At 37.9% G+C, this 19,155-nt stretch overlaps 1 protein-coding gene across 3 annotated transcripts in view; it reads left to right on the plus strand.

Annotated features, from left to right (window-relative positions):
• The window catches only part of LOC149793318 (monocarboxylate transporter 14-like), a 72,714-nt gene that overhangs the window by 34,484 nt on the left and 19,075 nt on the right, over positions 1-19,155 (plus strand). For all 3 annotated transcript variants that reach the window (XM_089967289.1, XM_089967287.1, XM_089967288.1), the window contains exons 2-3: positions 18,147-18,686; positions 18,869-19,012. In XM_089967289.1, the coding sequence (XP_089823415.1) occupies positions 18,419-18,686; positions 18,869-19,012 (412 nt within the window). In that variant the 5' untranslated portion in view covers positions 18,147-18,418. The remainder of the gene's footprint in view (positions 1-18,146; positions 18,687-18,868; positions 19,013-19,155) is intronic.

The following is a 19,155-nucleotide window of genomic DNA, read 5'->3' on the forward strand; positions in this document are numbered from 1 at the left end:
ATATTCTGGATTTCCCATCGTTCATCTTGTCGTCTAGCAAATGTATGGTAAACACTATACACATATAAAACAGTATACACATTGGCGTGAAATATGCAACATTACATATACTAAGGACAAATAGGCATACATTGATTTTAATTGCTAAACATGTTGTGAAGGGATAGTTAAAGTTTAAATATGACAACTGAATATTATATTTAGAGAGAACATCTGAAGTTTGATCTTTCGGCATGTCTGCTATGTAAATTTTCATCGTAGCTTAGAGTTTTAACCAATTATGGTTCACTGTAAACTTTTCACACTTGTGCACACCATAATAAAAAAAAGCCAACGAATTTAGTATTCTGCGTTGTTGATATTTACACGGTTTATTCGTACAAAATAAACGCGCTTGCATTCCGAGGTTTTTCGTTTCCGTCATCGGGTTCAACCGACTTTTTGCGGCAACAAATTATGATATCCATAGGCAACCTAACCTGATCTTAAAATAGATGCAATGAGAAACATCTGGAATAATTCCATTACGGGCTGTAATTTAATATGATTTATGAACGAAGATATGTGGCTACGTACTTACGTTGTACTTTGTGATAGCGAGTGTCAGGCATTGTAACAATGCATACTTAAATTGATGTTTTTATATCCTTTCAGTGTTATGTCAACAATTGTATTTCTTCCCAGTTTCATATTTCGTCCATGCTTTACCTTGAACGTATCGCCATCTTGATATTGATTCGTCCAAGAAAGTATCCCTTTCCCATGTGGCGTATTTTCTTTTCTTTCTTTTCATTGAAAAATAATTCTTCCTGAGCTTGATCTATTGTTAGTATTCCCGAGTGTGTATAGTCTGCTGGCAGTTTATTGACTTGAGCACGGACATTGGTAATATATATATTTCAATTTTAATATTGTTCAGTTTGATACTCCATCTGAAAGAGACGTCTCTATATAAAAATGACACGAATATGGTCAAACAGGGTTTGGGTGATCTCTCTCTCTCTCTCTCTCTATATATATATATATACACACACTCACACTCAAACACAAAGACGCTCGCTTGTATCCACACCAGAGATCCTTAAAAACTTGCACACTCTGAGTTTGACTTAGCTCGTTTGTGAAAAAAAGTTCTGTAAAAATTGCGATTTACTGAGGAACGATTTGGGCTCCTTTATCGAAAATACATGGAACATGGTAATAATGGTAATCTCCCAATGTTAGCATGTAATTTAAGATAACGGGGCGGTTCTTGCATGTGACATTGTACTAACTGTGCCTTTCCATGGGCGCACTGGCATAACGGGATATCAAACGTTACTCGCAATATACAGATTGCGGGATTTAATTTTGGGAACCCATTCCAAACCGGTTGACTATTTTCTAACACGAAATGCAACGCTTTATTAGATAGCCTATTAAAAGATGATAGAAAATTCCAAAGATAAACAAAATTAAGTAATTTAAAAATTTCATAAGTGTTATAAAGGATGTTGGTAGAAAATGGTCTGGGTTTGAATCCTTTTTTTCAAGTCAGGTTGAGTCTGATACCGTTGTTTGTCATTTGGCAATGCACTTTACTCCAATGACATCGGTATAAAATTATCTACATTTGTTTCTGTGTCCTAAAAAACTGAATGCTGACCAAATTATATTTATATCAATTTAAACATAATGGAGTCGAGAAATAATATTAGCTAAAGTTGAAGGAATACACAAAAATATGATGGGTTTAGTGATTCGCTACATGTATTGCTATTGAAAAGACCAACAATGGTGAGATTGTGACTTTGGTTCCTTTTGCCTTTACATTGAACAATATAAACGAAAGCAGTTCCATAGATATGATTGATATTTACCTGTCATATGTTTACATGTAACGTGGGAAAGAGCTGCGTGTCGAAAGCTTATACCAAAAGTTTAAGGTTTCTTTGAGAGACAGACAGACAGACAGACAGACATACAGAGTTATATTGAATCCGTAATTGAGAAAGTCAGCAAAGAGTTCTTAATTGCTCTAGATGATTTCTCGATAGGTCATAAAGTGAAAATTCCCAAAATGGCACTTGAAAAAAAATCAGTAACCATGAATTATTAGTGAAGAACCCTTTCATTATGGCGGACACAGTTGGTATTTTGACAACTTTTGTTATCCTGAATACCAGCATGTTTTTTTTTTAGCTAAAACACTTCTTCTGCTGTCTACTTGTTGCTAAATGAAAATGGGTCAAATCTTGCCTCCAGTATGGTTATAACAGCGGCCATCTTGAAAATTGGGGTTTAAAGAATTGTTTTTGTTCTGTGAAAAGTTTCTTGACAAAACGTTGGGTAGCTTGCTCTTAGAGTAATAAAACAACCTTTTGATTATTGTGTCTAGCGTTAGAGGCTACGGCCATGGTAGGTCTGTTCAGAAAATAACTTCTGAACGTGAGCTTTAGTTCATTTTACCGTGGGCAAAGTTCCAAGTTACTTAGACCTGTTGGTCAGTGATCATCAGAGTTGACCAGTCCTTCTAGTTCCTAAATTAGAAAGCTGTTAAAGCTGGTGTGGGCAGATGATAAGCCGTTCATAATAGTCTTATTATACACGGAGGTGAGGTATGTCAAGGTCATCACGACTGTCATTGGCTACATACACGATAATTTAATCAACATTAGAGATGTGACTGTTGGACCTGTGTGATTGGCTGGGATTTGTTTACTTCCATTTCGACACATTATATTCCCGGGTAATGGGTTTTAAATGCTCTTTCCATGGACTGAGCTCCTGCAGGTACCGAGGAGAAGAGAGTTGATATATTATTCGTCTCTGCATATTTAAAAATGTATATGCTATATTGACGTTGTTTGGTTAATATATAGGGCGTGTTATTTAAAAGAAAGATAACTCAATCTAATCTCGTTTTCCGATGATGTCTTAGTGTCAATCGTTTCTCAGCCCGCTATCTAATAATGTCTGGGATTTTTAAAATCTTATCTACATCCTTTTAACGACCGATGGGTCATGACAAGACATGCTCATGTTATGTGGACTCTATGTACAAGTCACGGCTGATATAGATAATCTTCACATACAACGTTTAAAAATGTAACGATATTTAAGCATCATTATTTTTAGGGAGCTGCATTGGCTCAGTGGTTAGAGAAAACCACATGAACCGGAGCATTTTCTGGACCTACATATGATTGAAACATGTGCTTTCAATTCCGCATCAAAGAATCATGTGCTAATTTCAGTAATTAGAGTTCCACACTCAAGATTTTTAATGGACTGAAATGCCAACAACAAAACAGTGTCTCTATGTTTTCAATTACAACTAAGATAAGTTCTAAAAATATTCTTTTTACTAAAATCTAACTTTTATTGTCAACCAATCCTGGCCAGCCAAACCCATATATATACTCTATTTTATTTTCGCCCATTTCCAGACTGGATCCCATTTTTCCATACCATTAGTACCGTTTTTCCTTCTCTTCCCACGGTCCTTCCCCTGCCCCCGATGATGTGATGTGTTTCAACAAACAACTCGCAGCTCCGATGGCCTAGTGGTTAGAGCGTCCGCCTCAGAATCGGGAGGTCGTGGGTTCGAATCCAGGTCGAGTCATACCAAAGACTTATACAAAATGGTACTTGCAAATGCCTCGCTTGGCGCTCAGCGTTAAGAGGTTATTGTTAGGACTAGTCCGCGTGGTGTCAGGATAATGTGACCGGGTGGGTCATCATGCTAAGTGCCTGCGGCATGATGGCCCACTGCTAGAAGACATCATTATAAACTGCCACACATGGTAGCGATATGACTGCAGAATTGTTAAGCTACGTTAAAAAATCCAAAACTCTGTCTAATTTCTCTCTCTCTCTCTCTCTCTCTCTCTCTCTCTTACACACACACACACACACAGTCAATGTCTCTATAATGCTATTAATGAAACCTCTCTCTCACACACACTCTGTCCTCTCTCTCTCACATACTATCTCTCACTCTCTCTCTCACACACAAACACTGTCTCTCTCACACACACTGTCTCTCTCTCACACACACACAGTCTCTCTCACACACACTGTCTCTCTCACACACACTCTCACACACACACTGTCTCTCTGACACACACACACTTTCTCTCTGACACACATACTGTCTCTCCCATACACACACAGTCTCTCTCTCACACACACACACACACACACTCACACACAATATCTCTCACACACACTCACACAGTCTCTCACACACACACTGTCTCTCTCACTCTCACACACAGTCTCTCTCTCACACACTCTCACACACACTGTCTCTCACACACATACACACACTGTTTCTCTCTCTCTCTCTCACACTCTCACAGTCTCACACAAACACACACTCTCACACAGTCTCTCACACACACACACTGTATCTCTCACACACACACTCACACACAGTATCTCTCACACACACTCACACACAGTCTCTCTCTCACACACACTCTCACACACACTGTCTCCCTCTCTCTCTGCAGTCTCTCTCACTTTCACACACAGTCTCTCTCTCTCACACACACACTCTCTCTCTCTCTCTCACACACATGCACACACTGTTTCTCTCTCACACACACACACTCTCACACATATCTCACACACTGTCTCTCACACACACAGTCTCTCTCACACACACACTGTCTCTCTCTCTCTCACACACAGAGTCTCTCTCACATACACACACATTCTCTCTCTCTCTCTCTCTCTCTCTCTCACACACACACACACACCTGGAAGAAGGATTATGTCGGTTGATACAAGAAAAATATATACGTTTGTGTTTGTTTATCAGCAACTTCTGAAATATTGTATTTATCATTATTATTTCTAGTACATGCTTTTAGCATATTTAAGTTGAATTTTGAAGAATAAAAAAATACCTTTGGCTCCAATTGGCTAGTGTATTATTCTCTTTCTAAACTAGTTTTAGCGACAATCTCGGCGAATTACATGTCATTTGACAAGAATGGGCTACTACAATATACTTTTGGGTTGTTCATATGATTGATTCTTTAGTTCAGGCAAATTAAAGGTCTGATTACCTAATCTTTTTATTTTGTTATGTAATCTATGGTTTGGCAGATTTATTGTCGAGTTCAGGGACGAGCTGTAAGACGTAGGGCTTCTTAGTACGTGACACAGTTTGGTTTTGCGGATTTATTTATAATTCCATTGACATAACCGCATGACTTTAGCCATCTTAGTACGTAACACTTTGGGTTTGCGGATTATTGACATGTTCAGTGGCAACACTACCAGACTTGAGCGTTCTTGGGACATAACACTGCGGTTTTGGGTGACAAATTTACATTCTTTAATTTGAAATAGTTATTGAAATCCCTGTTGCGAAAAGTCGATACTTCCCATCATTATAGCTCTACTCAAGCGAGATTGAAAAGTACCGCGTTACAAATGGGACCCTCTTGTATTGTGGTAAGATAAAAGGCACAACAGGTTACACTGTACACAATGCCACAGAAATGTAGCTTTTATGACGTAAAAACCAATTATATTTGGATTACCTCAACTAGAAGCGAAGCGAAATAAAATTAATAGCAGTAATGTAAATAAATAATGTTAATTTAATGTGAGCATTGCCCACAGCCTTATTGCATTAAGTGGAGCGTAGCAATACTATAATTAAATAGTGCCAATATATGGGGGCCATGTCCGTACCTGCATTACACTAACATAAGTCAGGTCGACACCCGCATTATGCTAAGGATAACATGGAATTTCTTTTGTAAGTTACTAATGTAAATGGTTGCATTTTCCTTTTTTTTTTCTTTTTTTTTGTCGCTCTATTATCCGATGACAACACTAAAGAAACTTTTACTTTAAAGTTGACATAAAAGGTTGTATTTATTAATTTCAAATTGGTTCTTCTTCTGTTTCTTCCTGTTCTTCATTAGATAGAATTGTCTCTGTCCGGTGTTTTATTTTGTGTTTTCTGCAAAAACGATAATTGGTTTTGAGACTAATAGAAATGGACGGCACGCAAATGCTTTCATCCCACTCCCATTTTGTACAATCGTCACTTCAGCAAGATCAAAACTCGTTTTGTCATAACGTTTTTAAACCACGACTTCAATATCCACTATTTAATGGATGATTGGTCCCTTTAAAACTCCATGTAATTTTGTATTTACATGTAGTTATTCTTGTTCGTTTTGTTAACGTCCCATTTTATGTCCCCAAACTGCCATATAAATCATAGGACTAATGAGGTTGTGCGCATGTCATATTTACCGGGGGTAGGGGCTGTTTCTTGGAAACCTATCTTAAAATAGCAATGTACATGGACACATCTTAAGGCCCCCCTGTTCGGAAAGTTATTTTCATAAGGTAAACACCCAGATAAATAAGGTTTCATTAATAGCATGCATTCAAAATAGCTTCCTTGTCTGAGTGCATTTAGTCTCGTTTTTAAAGCTTGCACAAGTACAGCATGTTTTACAGTGATAGATACCGTGATGCAAGCCGTGTGTTGTAAGGAAGACAAAATAAATCTTGTATTGTCTGAAATATTTGCAGTTTCCAAACGTTTAATGAAGTGTGTGTGTGTGTGTGTGTGTGTGTGGTTTTGATAGAACGTGCATCATGCATATCGAAGAAATGTGAAAATAATAAATATGCCCTTTTATTAAAGTCGGTGCACAAATAGTTCCATAGTGTAGAGCCGATATAAGACCGCTCCAGTGGCCTAGTGGTTAGAGCGTCCGTCTGTGGCATGATGCCCCAGTGCTAGACCTCACTATAAACTTCCACACTGCAGACATCGTAGCGATATGACTTATACTTTTTTAAAGCTACGTTAAAAATCCATATCAACCCCACCCCGTATTGTAGATCATAGGTCATAGTTTAAAGAATATCATTCGCTGTTGTTGTTTGGAGTTACGCTATTTCTCAGCACAAGATAGGCTATATATGGACCTGTATAATTTGTGGAGGGAGAACCCGGTCGAAAGCCCGGTAAAAACCATTGACCCACGGGAAGCATTCACACATACCCGCATTAACCGAGCGTGAGACTCGAACCCACGCCAATATAGGTGGAGATGGGAGAGATCGGTGAAGGTGAGCGCTTAAACCACTCCACTGCCCTGGGCACCGAATATAATTTGCATACATTTAATATATCCTTGACTTATGTTGTACCCAGTTCTAATCACAGGGGCTCGTATCGTTGCTTACAATTGAACTGTCAGTCGAACATTAGTATAAAATAATACAAGGAATGACAGGTCCCTCCTTTCTCTCGCGACCTACTTAAGAATCAACGCTGATATTTCAAGCTACATTTCGCGTAGCGTAAACGATTTGGCCCCAATGTTTAGTCAGGTATTCGACTTTGTAAGCCTATCTAACGTTTGGCTTACTATCATACCTGTAAGGAATGCCGGGCCATTTTCCCACGCAACTACTCGACGCGCTGAATGGGATACTGCCTTCTCATTGGCTAAGTATAAATAAGTTATAAATAAATGATGTATGTCATTTTCTTTTAACTAATGAGAGGACAGTATTCCATTCAGCGGGATTTCACTTGAATAAAATAAGGAGGCGCGATCATGGCCATGTCTGACAGTAGCGTTGGAAAATGTAAGCAGAAACGCAAACTGCTTGATAACTTGACTTTAATTTATTGCTTGGGGGCCCCGAGTGGGCGAGTGGTCTAAAGCTCTGTCCGTTACGGATCACTGCCATCTCACCTCTGTCTGCGTGGGTTCGAGTCTAGGATTCGGCCAATGTGGGTATGTGAGAAAACTTGCCAGTAGCTTCTCGTGGGTCGGTGGTTCTTCCCGAGGGTTTTCTGGGTTCTTCCTCCACCATTAATACTGGCCGCCATACATAACCTGTCGTGTGCTGAAAAATGGCGTTAAACCCCACAACAACAGCAACAATAATTTATTGCTCTGTTAATAACTAAATGATCGCATTGTACACCGCAAAGGCCAATTGCGGCTATATCATGCCTAATATGGTAAATTCCATGCGGGCACGTTCATTTTTAATTTAAAGGTGGGGTGGGTGGGTTGGTTTGGTAATAATTAAAATGCTAGTTCAATGAGTTGCTACTTTTGAAACTACTGACAGCGAACATACATCCAAAATAAAATTGGTTGGATGGGGGAAACATTGATATGGTTTTCGTAAGTAACCCTCTGTGTGTGTGTGTGTGTGTGTGTGTGTGTGTGTGTGTGTGTGAGAGAGAGAGAGAGAGAGAGAGAGAGAGAGAGATTGGATTTTTAACGTAGCTTTATAAAACAATCAGTCATATCGCAACAATGTATGCAGTGTGACAGTTTATAGTGATGTCTATCTCAGAAAATTTTATGTCGCAGACATGTAGCATCATGTCCCTCTCAGTCACATCCTGACAACGGTCCGACGAGTCCTAGCACTAACCTCTTAATGCTGAGCGTCAAGGGAGGCAGCTGCTAGTACCGTACCATTTATATAAGTCTCTGGTATGACCCGGCCGGTGTTCACACTCGCGAACTACCGCATCCGAGACGGATGCTCTAACCACTCGGCCACCGGGGGCGGTGTAAGTAACATTGAGTTGAAAACAAACATATTCGATTGTGTGAAGATGCTATTTGTATTCTTCTCAACCTGTTGGCAGAAATCCTCAATGATACAGAGGAGCACCATTAATCCGGACTCCGATTATCCGGAAACCTAGCTATCTGGACATATTTCGACGGGAACGAAATTCCTAAACGTTTATTGGCCTCGTTAATCCAGAAGTCCGCGTTCCATATCTGGGAATCCAAATCCGGAACCAAAGTGTAAATTTACAAGAAAACTTGCATTGATCCTCCGGAAACAATCTGTGAAAAATTAAATAAGAAAAAATGTAAGAATCTTATATGAAAATACAGTCAGTCGGATAACTCATATTCACCTACACAAATTTCCAGGTGTTTCAGTTAATCAATCTCTGATTGGCAGAATTGTGATGGCACGTTAAAGTTATACATTGATTACGTAATCATGTGAGTTGAAAAACTAGATGTAGCGTGACGGTATTGTAAACAGCGGTTGTATAAACAATGCACTATGATCAAATCATTCACACCTTTGACCGAACATATGTTTAATAAATTATTTATGTCGTTAAGTCTCTTTGTTGTTTACCAGTTGTATGTAACAGTGACAGTTTGTTGATGATGGCTGTACAAATAAAGTTGCTTGATTTAAGCTTTGGGAATCATATCAGAATAAAGAAAGACGTCAAGCATTAGCAGCTGTAAAATATGACTTATAAAAATGACTGCATTGTATTAGTTTACCATAATGCATTTAACTGCAAGATATCAGTTTGTGCTCATTGTACTCTTTACGTATAGTGTGGCGACTCCATCAAGCTAACGTAGATAAGTAGAGAGACCGGTCAGCATTAAAATGATTTTCCAGTAATTATTGTTACTTCGATTAATGTTGTAATATTAAAGTGCAAGTGACACAAGTTGGTAGATATATTCATTAATTTATTTCAACCTTTATCGAATAAACATATACAGCTATCAAATGCACGTACATGTATATGATATGATGACATTGTAAAATAAAAGTGTACGTGATTAAATTATCCCAAAACTCATTAATCCGGACACATTTAATCTAATTTAATTTCATTTAATCGTTTTAATCTATTTTGCTTCCATGCTTCAACGACAACGACAAGATGGTGATGATGATGATGATAATAATAATAATAATAATAATAATAATAATAATTATAATAATAATAATAATGATAACAATAGGATATATGAAGTACTCGAATGTAAATGTTACTAAACAACGTATAGGTGATTCTGTCAGAAGGATTGGGTAATAACATCAAAATAGTACATTTTTCCCTTTCCTGAAATTTTATAATCAAATGTGCCTCATTGTTGACTCCTCCCTCCATGCGAAAAGCCCTACGCGGATACCAAGTAAAAGTATTTGGTTTTCTTACAAGGAAGGAAATGTTACCTACAATAAACGTTTGCCAACTGAATGTAAAAAGTTTAAATTCTATAAATGGACGTCGTTCATTGCTTTGTGTTAGTATTAAGTGTTGAATATCATGGAGTGAAGTTTCAGTTTGAAGGTGTGCAGAGGAAATGGGAGGGGTTTGGGGGTGGATGCGTTAGGTGTGCAAAATATGATGGCTTGGTGTGCAGAGGAAGTGGGTTGGGTTAGAGGGAGGTGTTACGTTTTTGGGATCAACGTTTCATAAGATGCATAGGTTGTTGGGGTGGGGGCTGCAGTATGCGGCATAAAGTTCAAGCCTTTGTTGGTGACTTCTGTAATTGTTTAGAGACGAGTCAATCAAACGATCACATGACTTCATGAAATGATTTGGAGGTAAGTGAATCATACGATCACACGAGAGCACAAGCTTGTTACTGTGGTGAGTGAAGCAAATAGTTTTTTATGATTCTTGGAAAAAAATATACATTATTGTATGTGTGATAATAATGAAACAGCATGTAAATTATTGTAAGTGATAGAAAAATAAAAAAGCAGGTACGGTATGTTATGTGATAGAATAACGAAATATTGTTAGGTTTAACGCCATTGTTCAGCACAGTCTAGGTTATACATGGCGGCCAGTATAAATGGTGGAGGAAGAACCCGGGAAAACCCCGGAAAGAACCACCTACCCACGAGAAGCCACTGGTAAGCTTTCTCACCCACCCACATTGGCCGAATCCGTAAAACGACGCATAAACAAATGGATACACAAACAACTAGATACATGTAATGATTTTCAATTTGCATGGGCTGAAATCAATCATTTGGTTATAGTTTCAGTTAAACAACTAATCGTTAATATATAATTTCATATTTCTAAAAGCATTTCAAGAATAATCGGTTTTGACATTCGGTACAAAGTCATGCTCCATTAGGCAAATGTTTCGTTTTAATACATTGAAGATGAAACTTCATTGAACGGTTATTGCTTACATTCAATATCATCCTTCGTCCATCATGTCCACCACAAATGCAGTATTTGACCGTACTTATTAAACTCGGTTTTTCAGCTCTCTTTTGCACAAGCACATGCTTTTACGAGAAAAGTATTTGTACATAAAAGTTATGGCATAATACAAATACTGTGAAATTTTATTTCCGTAACTGTTATTGTATCCCGGAGATCATTGTCCTGAAATAACTCTCTCAAGGTGACAAGCTTAGGGACATCATGCAAAATATTTTTGTATAAAAAAGACAAGATTGCCTGATTGTCAAAAAAAGAAATATTTCTATATGATTGTATTATGCTCGATTACCGTTCAACTTCCCTTTTCTATCTTTCAATATAACCATGGAACTTAGTTTTATTTTTTATTTGTTTTTGCTAAAGGGGGCACATAATTTCAAGAATACTCTATGTATCAACTGATTAGGTAAATATCCTCATCGACAATTAAATTAGATTATTGGATTTGTTTTGAATATACACGATGACTCGTGTTGATAAAGGTTTGTTATGGACTCAAAATGGCGGCGCGAGTTACGCGCTCGTTGCATCGTGGGAATTTGCGTACACAATCACGACGTCTGTTAAAACAATGGTGTGAAGCAGATTTGACTGTTCTTTTGAAACATGATTATAGTCTACACTCCTTCTCCTAACATTCACCAAAACCATCAGTATCATCGTCACCCGCGCCATCATAATCAACTTTGTTGGGGTTATCGTCATAATCATCATTGTTTCCCCCATTATCACGTGAATCATGAGATTTATACATTACGTACTTATTGTCATCACCATAATCAGTAGTATATGGGGGAAAAACGACGAGGAGAAGATCTGCAAGTTTACGTAATAATTACCATTTTTTAAATCACCCAGGATCCTGTATGCCATCGTTGTAAAGGGCTAGACAGTTCATGAAACTTCCGTAGTTCAGTTGTTAAGGTGTTAGACTCATAATCCAGAGGTTGCGGGTTCGATATTCAAGCAGGCCAGCCCGGTGCCAGCGTCCTTGGTGTTTCTTTGGGAAAGTCATTTAGCTTCTATTTCACAAGCTTGATATAGCTAAAAAGTGTTCTTAAAAATCAAAACAACAACAAAGAGAAAAGATCAACAGACACAGATCACTTTGATCCGTAATCGTAACTTTGTTCTATAATTACAGTAATTCTAGTTAATCGTCGATGATATATGTATTGGCTCAGTGTATTGGTTAATCTATATAAGCAAGGTTTAAGCGCATTTGTCATGGGCACAATATATTATAGGGAACTGAACCATGACTTCTAAACTTTAAACTTGACCAATTTATGCTGAACATAGCCTTGGCAGGAAAATTGTCATAGAAGTTAAGACGCATTTCACAAGAAGCATTTTATTCCTCATGCAGTTTCACAAAATTGTATTCATAATAGGAACATAAAAAGTTCGTTTGTTCTTTTTTCTCCAGAAACATTATCCGATGGACTCATCTTTTTATGTGTATGTGGAAATCGCATGTCCTACCCGAGACTGTGCATTATTTTAATAATTACATATTCTACCCGAGATATCTTGATAATTACTTTTCCAACCTGTAATTATTTAAGATTGTTTGTGATCTCGATATTACAAATGCCACCTGAGACGGCTTACTAATTCTACACCCTACCTGAAAAAAACTTTTATCGTGATATTTACATTTCCTACCTGAAACGGTTTATTATCTTGATAATTATAATGCCTCTCGAGATAATTTATTACTTTGATAATTACAAATGCCACCAGAGACTGCTTGATAATTACATATACTACATTAAAAGGCGTATTGTTTTGATAATTACATAACCTACCTGATACGGTTATGTCCTATCTGAGAGGGCTTATTATCTTGATAATTACAAATGCCACCAGAGACTGCTTGATAATTACATATACTACATTAAAAGGCGTATTCTTTTGATAATTACATAACCTACCTGATACGGTTATGTCCTATCTGAGAGGGCTTATTATCTTGATAATTACAAATGCCACCCGAGACTGCTTGATGATTACATATCCTACATTGAAGGGCGTATTGTTTTGATAATTACTAACCTATCAGATACGGTTATGTCCTATCTGAGAGGGTTTATTATCTTGATAATCGCATTTCCTACCTTACACGGCTTATTATCTTAAGTATTACTTATCCGACATGAAACACTAAGTTACCGTGATAATTACATATTCTGTTTATAATGGTGTATGATGTTGATAATTATAAATGCTGCCTGAGACGGATTTTTACCTTGATTATTACATATCGTGTTATCATGTTCATTATAAATGCTGAGGCAGTGTTTTCTTGATTATATATCCTATATAAGACGGTTTATTGTCTTGATAATTGCATAGCTTACGTGAGATGTTTTATTATTTTGTTAATTACAAATGTTACTTTAGACATGTTATTATCTTGATAAATACAAATGCTACTCAAGAAAGCTTATTTTCTTGATAATTATATGTCCTACCTGAGACAGTGTGTTATCCAGCTTGTTTCAAGTGATATCTAAGTGTTGACATCATCTCTATTCCAGCAACGGAAGTTCAAGTTTTAAAATGCAGAAGACATTTGATATCGGCTTTCATTACATGGAACCCGATTGTATCAGAATCGAAATAAAGCACGGTTCGTTGTATTACACGGGACGGACACGGAACCATGCTCATGCTTTGGCAAACGTCTACACACCGCAAATAGTATATTAACACTTTATTGTTGCATGTTCTTGCCGGTTTTTATCGGGTTTTGCCATTCCGATTGTGTGACTTCAGCCGGACTTTAACATCGCATTTGTACGTGCTGCTTGAGTTCTTTAATTCTTGTGGAAAAAGGCTCCCCATTTTGCAGACAATGGACATATAATTTTTGTAGTTAATAATTGATTCTTTAGAAATAACAGTGATGCACGTCTCGCTATCAGCAAACATTTGCAGAAGAAATACTTTGAACCCTCTTTTCGGATATGTGCAAACGTTTATGGTCCTTTGTCGCAAGAAATAAATCGCTAACTCGCGACCGAAAGGAGTTGCGAATCCTACCACGAGATCAGGCAGGTCGGCGCCATCGTCGCTAGCTAAGAATCCGATATGATAACCTTGTCTTGGCTGATCGAAAAGATATTTGAGTGCTTAGTCCTTGCGACAGCTATTGGATTTCACGAGTTACCTCCCTTAGTATGTAATGCCATCTACGTAATTTCGCGAGTTACAGCGGTGCATTGTACATGACCGAAAATGGTGTTGCCTACTTAAAAAGGGTACTTTGTAAATTTAACATCGAAAGTATGACTACGTACAAGAGGGAAGCCATTACAGGTGTATTTGAGTGAAAGGTATTTGTACCAACACGTACCGGCAATGGAAAACTGCTTATATTTATCAGTACATTCAAGCTGTGTGGACCCCTTGTCTCAATCATGTAGGAACAGTGTTCAGATTTGAACAGCATAATTTTGATTGGATGCGCTAGCTTGCCGCCGCGTCCAATGAAATTCACAGACCCGAAGCACTGAAATACCTACTCGATACGCCAAGGTTTAGATAAGGTTGACATATCGGAACCTTGGCTAGATATGTCAACGTGAGGTACCGATACTGTTGTAAGCCACCACCTTGTTAGGACGTTATTTTATTGAACATTTTAAATAAATGTTTTACAAGAACATCATTATACAACAGGCTTTAGATTTTTGATTGCCAATTCCCGTATCATTTAGAGAATTTTGATTTCATCTTTTTTACTAGGCAAGAAAAACATGCATACATAGACGTTCATTTCTGGGTAGATTTAGGTTTTCTCGTCAGAACTTTGATAAATATGGCTTGAAAATCTATTGGGGGGGGGGTCTTGAACAAGCCATCTTTGTCATAGCTAAAAGTTTTAATTCCACAAAATTGTATATAACGAATGAGTAGAATTTGTGTATAACGAATGAATAGAAATTGTGATTTCTTGTCTTTAATGATCATTTAGTACCAGGCATGGAAAAAATGTACGATTTTGTTTTCTAAGCCAGAAGTGCGAATTTATTGTTTATATAGACTTTGTGCTTTGTTTTATAACAGCAGATGTCATTGGTTTTTATGCAATGTTAATTTAATTCGAAATGATTCGTGTACTCTATAGAAGTAACATGATTTACGTATCCCTTAGAAATATCACGAATCTTGTATCCTGTAGAAATAACACGATTCTCGTATCCCGTAGAAATAACCGTCTCAAGCAAGTTGCACTGCTTCACCAACAGTAAGAAAAAAATAATATCATACATGAGAATGATGGTACAAGTGCCATCACAAAGAAAACGGTTGTGACTGGTACGGATTATTTAAATCTTGTAGTGATCATAAAGAAATTTTGTACAGACAAGCGGAATATATTTTATATTAATGCAAGATTTATTAACCAAGCAGGGTACGAGCATCAAAGTGGTTGTGGTTGAGACATTGCACTTCATACTTAATACTTCAAGATCGGGCCATTGGCTGTGATATGGGCTTGCTGTGCTGTGATGGTAACGTTGACATCGGATAGCGTAATACTGCAAGATCGGGTCATTGGCAATGATATGGGCCTGTTGGATGTGATCATGGTGGTGTAGACATTGGATAGAGTAATAATGCTCGATCGGGCCATTGTCTGTTATATGGGGTTGTTTGATATGATGTTGGTGTAGATATCTGAAAGCGTAATACTTCAAGATCGGGCCATTCAGTGGCTATGATATGGGCGTGTTGGATGTGATGGCGTTAGAGACATAGAATACCTTATTTAATACATTATGATCAGCTATGAAAAGACCTAGATTGGCTATGATATTGGACTGGAATTTGTTTTGTAATTTTAGAGACTTTTTTGGGCATGTTTGCAACGTCTACATAGATTTTGTTTATCCACTAATTCGATTTCGATTATTTTTTTCGGCAGGCGGATTTTATCCTGGGCCACATTATTGCGAGACTTACGGTTAAAGTACTGTTTGCTGTTACCCTGTTTTGTGCATATTGTTCTAAATATTTGCGTTAATTTCATTCGTGAAGTGCATATCACGTACTGGAACAACTAATGTACACAATAGTTGTTTATTTTTTAAAGGGTTAATATTGATGTGTGCGGAATAAATAATTAGTTATATTATTTTGTTTAAGTTTTACGGCGCATGAACATTTTGCAGGTTATTTAGTGCTGAGAAGACTAGTAAAATGCCTTGCCCAAGAGCACACCACGGTAACCGATTTGGACTGATCCTGTTCCGGGATTCAAACCCGCACCATTTCGGTCCTGCATGCTAAACAACAAGCCACCTAGGCGTCTCAAGAATTAGTGGTCTTAATCCGAGTTTCCTCTGACCCTATCAACTCTATTTTTAACATTTGAATATGTATTGGGTGTCAGGTCAGCGTCAGTTGTCTATCGAGTTTTCTAAGCCCTCTGGTAAGCATCTACCCTATGCCGCCACTGCATGGTGACAGCGACATCCAACTTTTCGATAGGCAATGGACTCTGATCTCACCCCACCCCACCCGACCCCACCCCCAATAAAATGTCCAATTATAAAAAAATGGAGTGGGAAAGGTCAGAGGAAACTCGGATTGTAGTGATCTGAGACCTTCATCACCTGTCCTTTATCCGGTCTTCCTCTTATTTGCCCCTTACATCATTTTCCACCTTTTATTTTTACTTCCGAATGGAACGCTTCCCTTAAGCAACCAGATACTCTCTAGTATGTTTTAGATGTAGAACAGACAAGTCTGAACTCACTTCTTCGTCCGATTAACTCGTACATGGAATATATTCTGTACTTCTACAGACCACGGAGTATTTTTGTGGATTGAATGGGTTCACAATGCTACCATAGTAAGATTTCAACGGTATATACAAGCAGTTTTATCGATATTAATTATAAGAGATAGTTTGTATATTTCTTCTCGTCTGCATAAGCAGCAAAATGTTATGGGTGTTTACACGTTTCAGAAATCATGGTGTATATGTCACACTTGTTGTTTTGAACGCTATCATAATTTAATGATTTTAAGACTTCGAAACCGCTGGAATGAGTTACGAGTTTACATAACGTATTTGTAGTACGTGTTACACAATGTCATGGTTACGTAAATATCATTCGGTACCATAGCAGGATTTGGTGGGTGGATATAGATGGGTAAATAGTTATGGTGTTACATCTACGGCTATATTCTCTTACAGTTAATTAGACTTAGTTTACAAAAGTTGAAAGAATCAAATTAGTTATCTTGCAGATGTTACTCCTAAACTTAGTCCATGGAGAGTGTATGTTATATTCCCACTAGTAGCCTCACTGGCTTGGACTTCAGCAACAGAACTCGAGTTTGGATTCAAAATTAACCCTAAAATCCAATAATCGGATTGGCTGAAATGTATGTCAGAGATAATATTGACCAATCAAATTGCATACATATAGACCCCTCAGTAGTTGTTGTTGTTGTTGTAGTGTTTAACGCCATTTTTCAGCACACGATAGGCTATACATGGCGGCCAGTATTAATGGTGGAGGAAGAACCCTGAAAAACCCAGGGAAGAACCACCGACCCACGAGAAGCTACTGGCAGGCTTTCCCACGTACCCACGACCCCTCAGTAACAATGGAATTTAATATATGAAATTGTATAGTACTACCATGTTTAAACGAATCCATTACTTCAGAATGTATTCTCTAAGTCTTAACTCGGCATCATGACTTAGTGTCAGGTTGTGAGAAATACTAGTACCTCCTTCATTTTCACCGAATCAGAGATTTGAGAACTTGAATATCAGCTGAGACACCATATTCATGTCAACCGATACTTTCAGCTGTGACCATGCAGGATAAGGAAAGAGTGCTTTCCTTGAAAAAATGTTACAAATTTAGTCGTGTGTAATGCAGTTTTTGAAAATATTCATTTGACTGTTATTTCATTCAACAGTTGAAGAGGTTTTTTATCGTTACACAAAAGAGCTGTTTGTCAATGATAATAATGTATCTGCATCGTGCTTTGGGCTAATTCGTTATACAGTAGATTTACATGCGCATGGATATTGTTTGCGTCTTCTTGTAGTGATTTGAACATTTAAGGTAATTATTGTGTTCTTTTTCAGGAAAGACGGCCCCCACAGTGAGCATGTTTCCATTTGGGTAACACATTTGCTTACGAGGATCAAAGGCCGGTGATGGTGTAACGCTGGACACTAGGCCCATCTAAGGAAAAGTGTGCAAGTGTGTCCATTCTTGGAACATTGTCCGGAAGTGCGTCGTCGTTTGACAAGGTTGTGTGTGACTGTACTGTGCCAGTGTAGACCTTAGTTCTACGTTGAACCTATTCACCTAGTCTTTTAAGTTTTGTTCTTTGCTTGACGTTGCAGGAGATAACATGTCCAAGAACCAGGAGCCGACGAAGAGGCGCGAATCTGAAGACTCTAGAAATGACGAGGAAAGCATTACTGACTTGTTGCCTATTCCTCCAGACGGGGGATATGGATGGGTGATTGTTGCTGTCTCCCTTATGTGCAACCTCATTGTCGACGGTATTGGATACTCATTTGGGATATTTCTGTCGGAGTTTGTAGTTTATTTCGACGAGTCCAGAAGTAAAGTCTCCTTGGTGGGATCACTTTTGTGTGGAGTTTATCTCTGTGCCGGTATGTCTACTTTTCAACACAACCCGCAAATTAGGACTTTACAATGTAGTTACTTTTTTTCTTTTCTAAAAGTTATACGAAACATTTCCTCAAGCTAATACTGGCAATCGATATTGCTTTTTTTTTTTTTGTTGACTAGTGAAAACCATCTTCAAGCCTAATTCCTTGTTTTGGTATTTCAGGACCTATCGTGAGTGGTTTAACGAACAAGTTCGGCTGCAGGCCGGTGACAATCGCTGGAAGCATAATTGGTGCCGTGGCCTTTGTCTTGGCACGGTTCTCTCCCAACATTGATATCCTTATTCTTACATACGGAGTCATGGGTGGTAAGTTTCATGGTTGACGGATTTCTGAATCTGTGCTTATTAAAGTTTTGCTAATCTATATAACTGCTTATCTCTACTCTAACTGTCCATCTGTATATCTATCAAGATTAACATAAACTTAGATGTGCAATGTTTTCTACCAA

The sequence above is a fragment of the Sinohyriopsis cumingii genome, chromosome 8 (genome assembly GCF_028554795.1).
Source record: "Sinohyriopsis cumingii isolate HCF-2022 chromosome 8, ASM2855479v2, whole genome shotgun sequence".
Taxonomy (NCBI): domain Eukaryota; kingdom Metazoa; phylum Mollusca; class Bivalvia; order Unionida; family Unionidae; genus Sinohyriopsis; species Sinohyriopsis cumingii.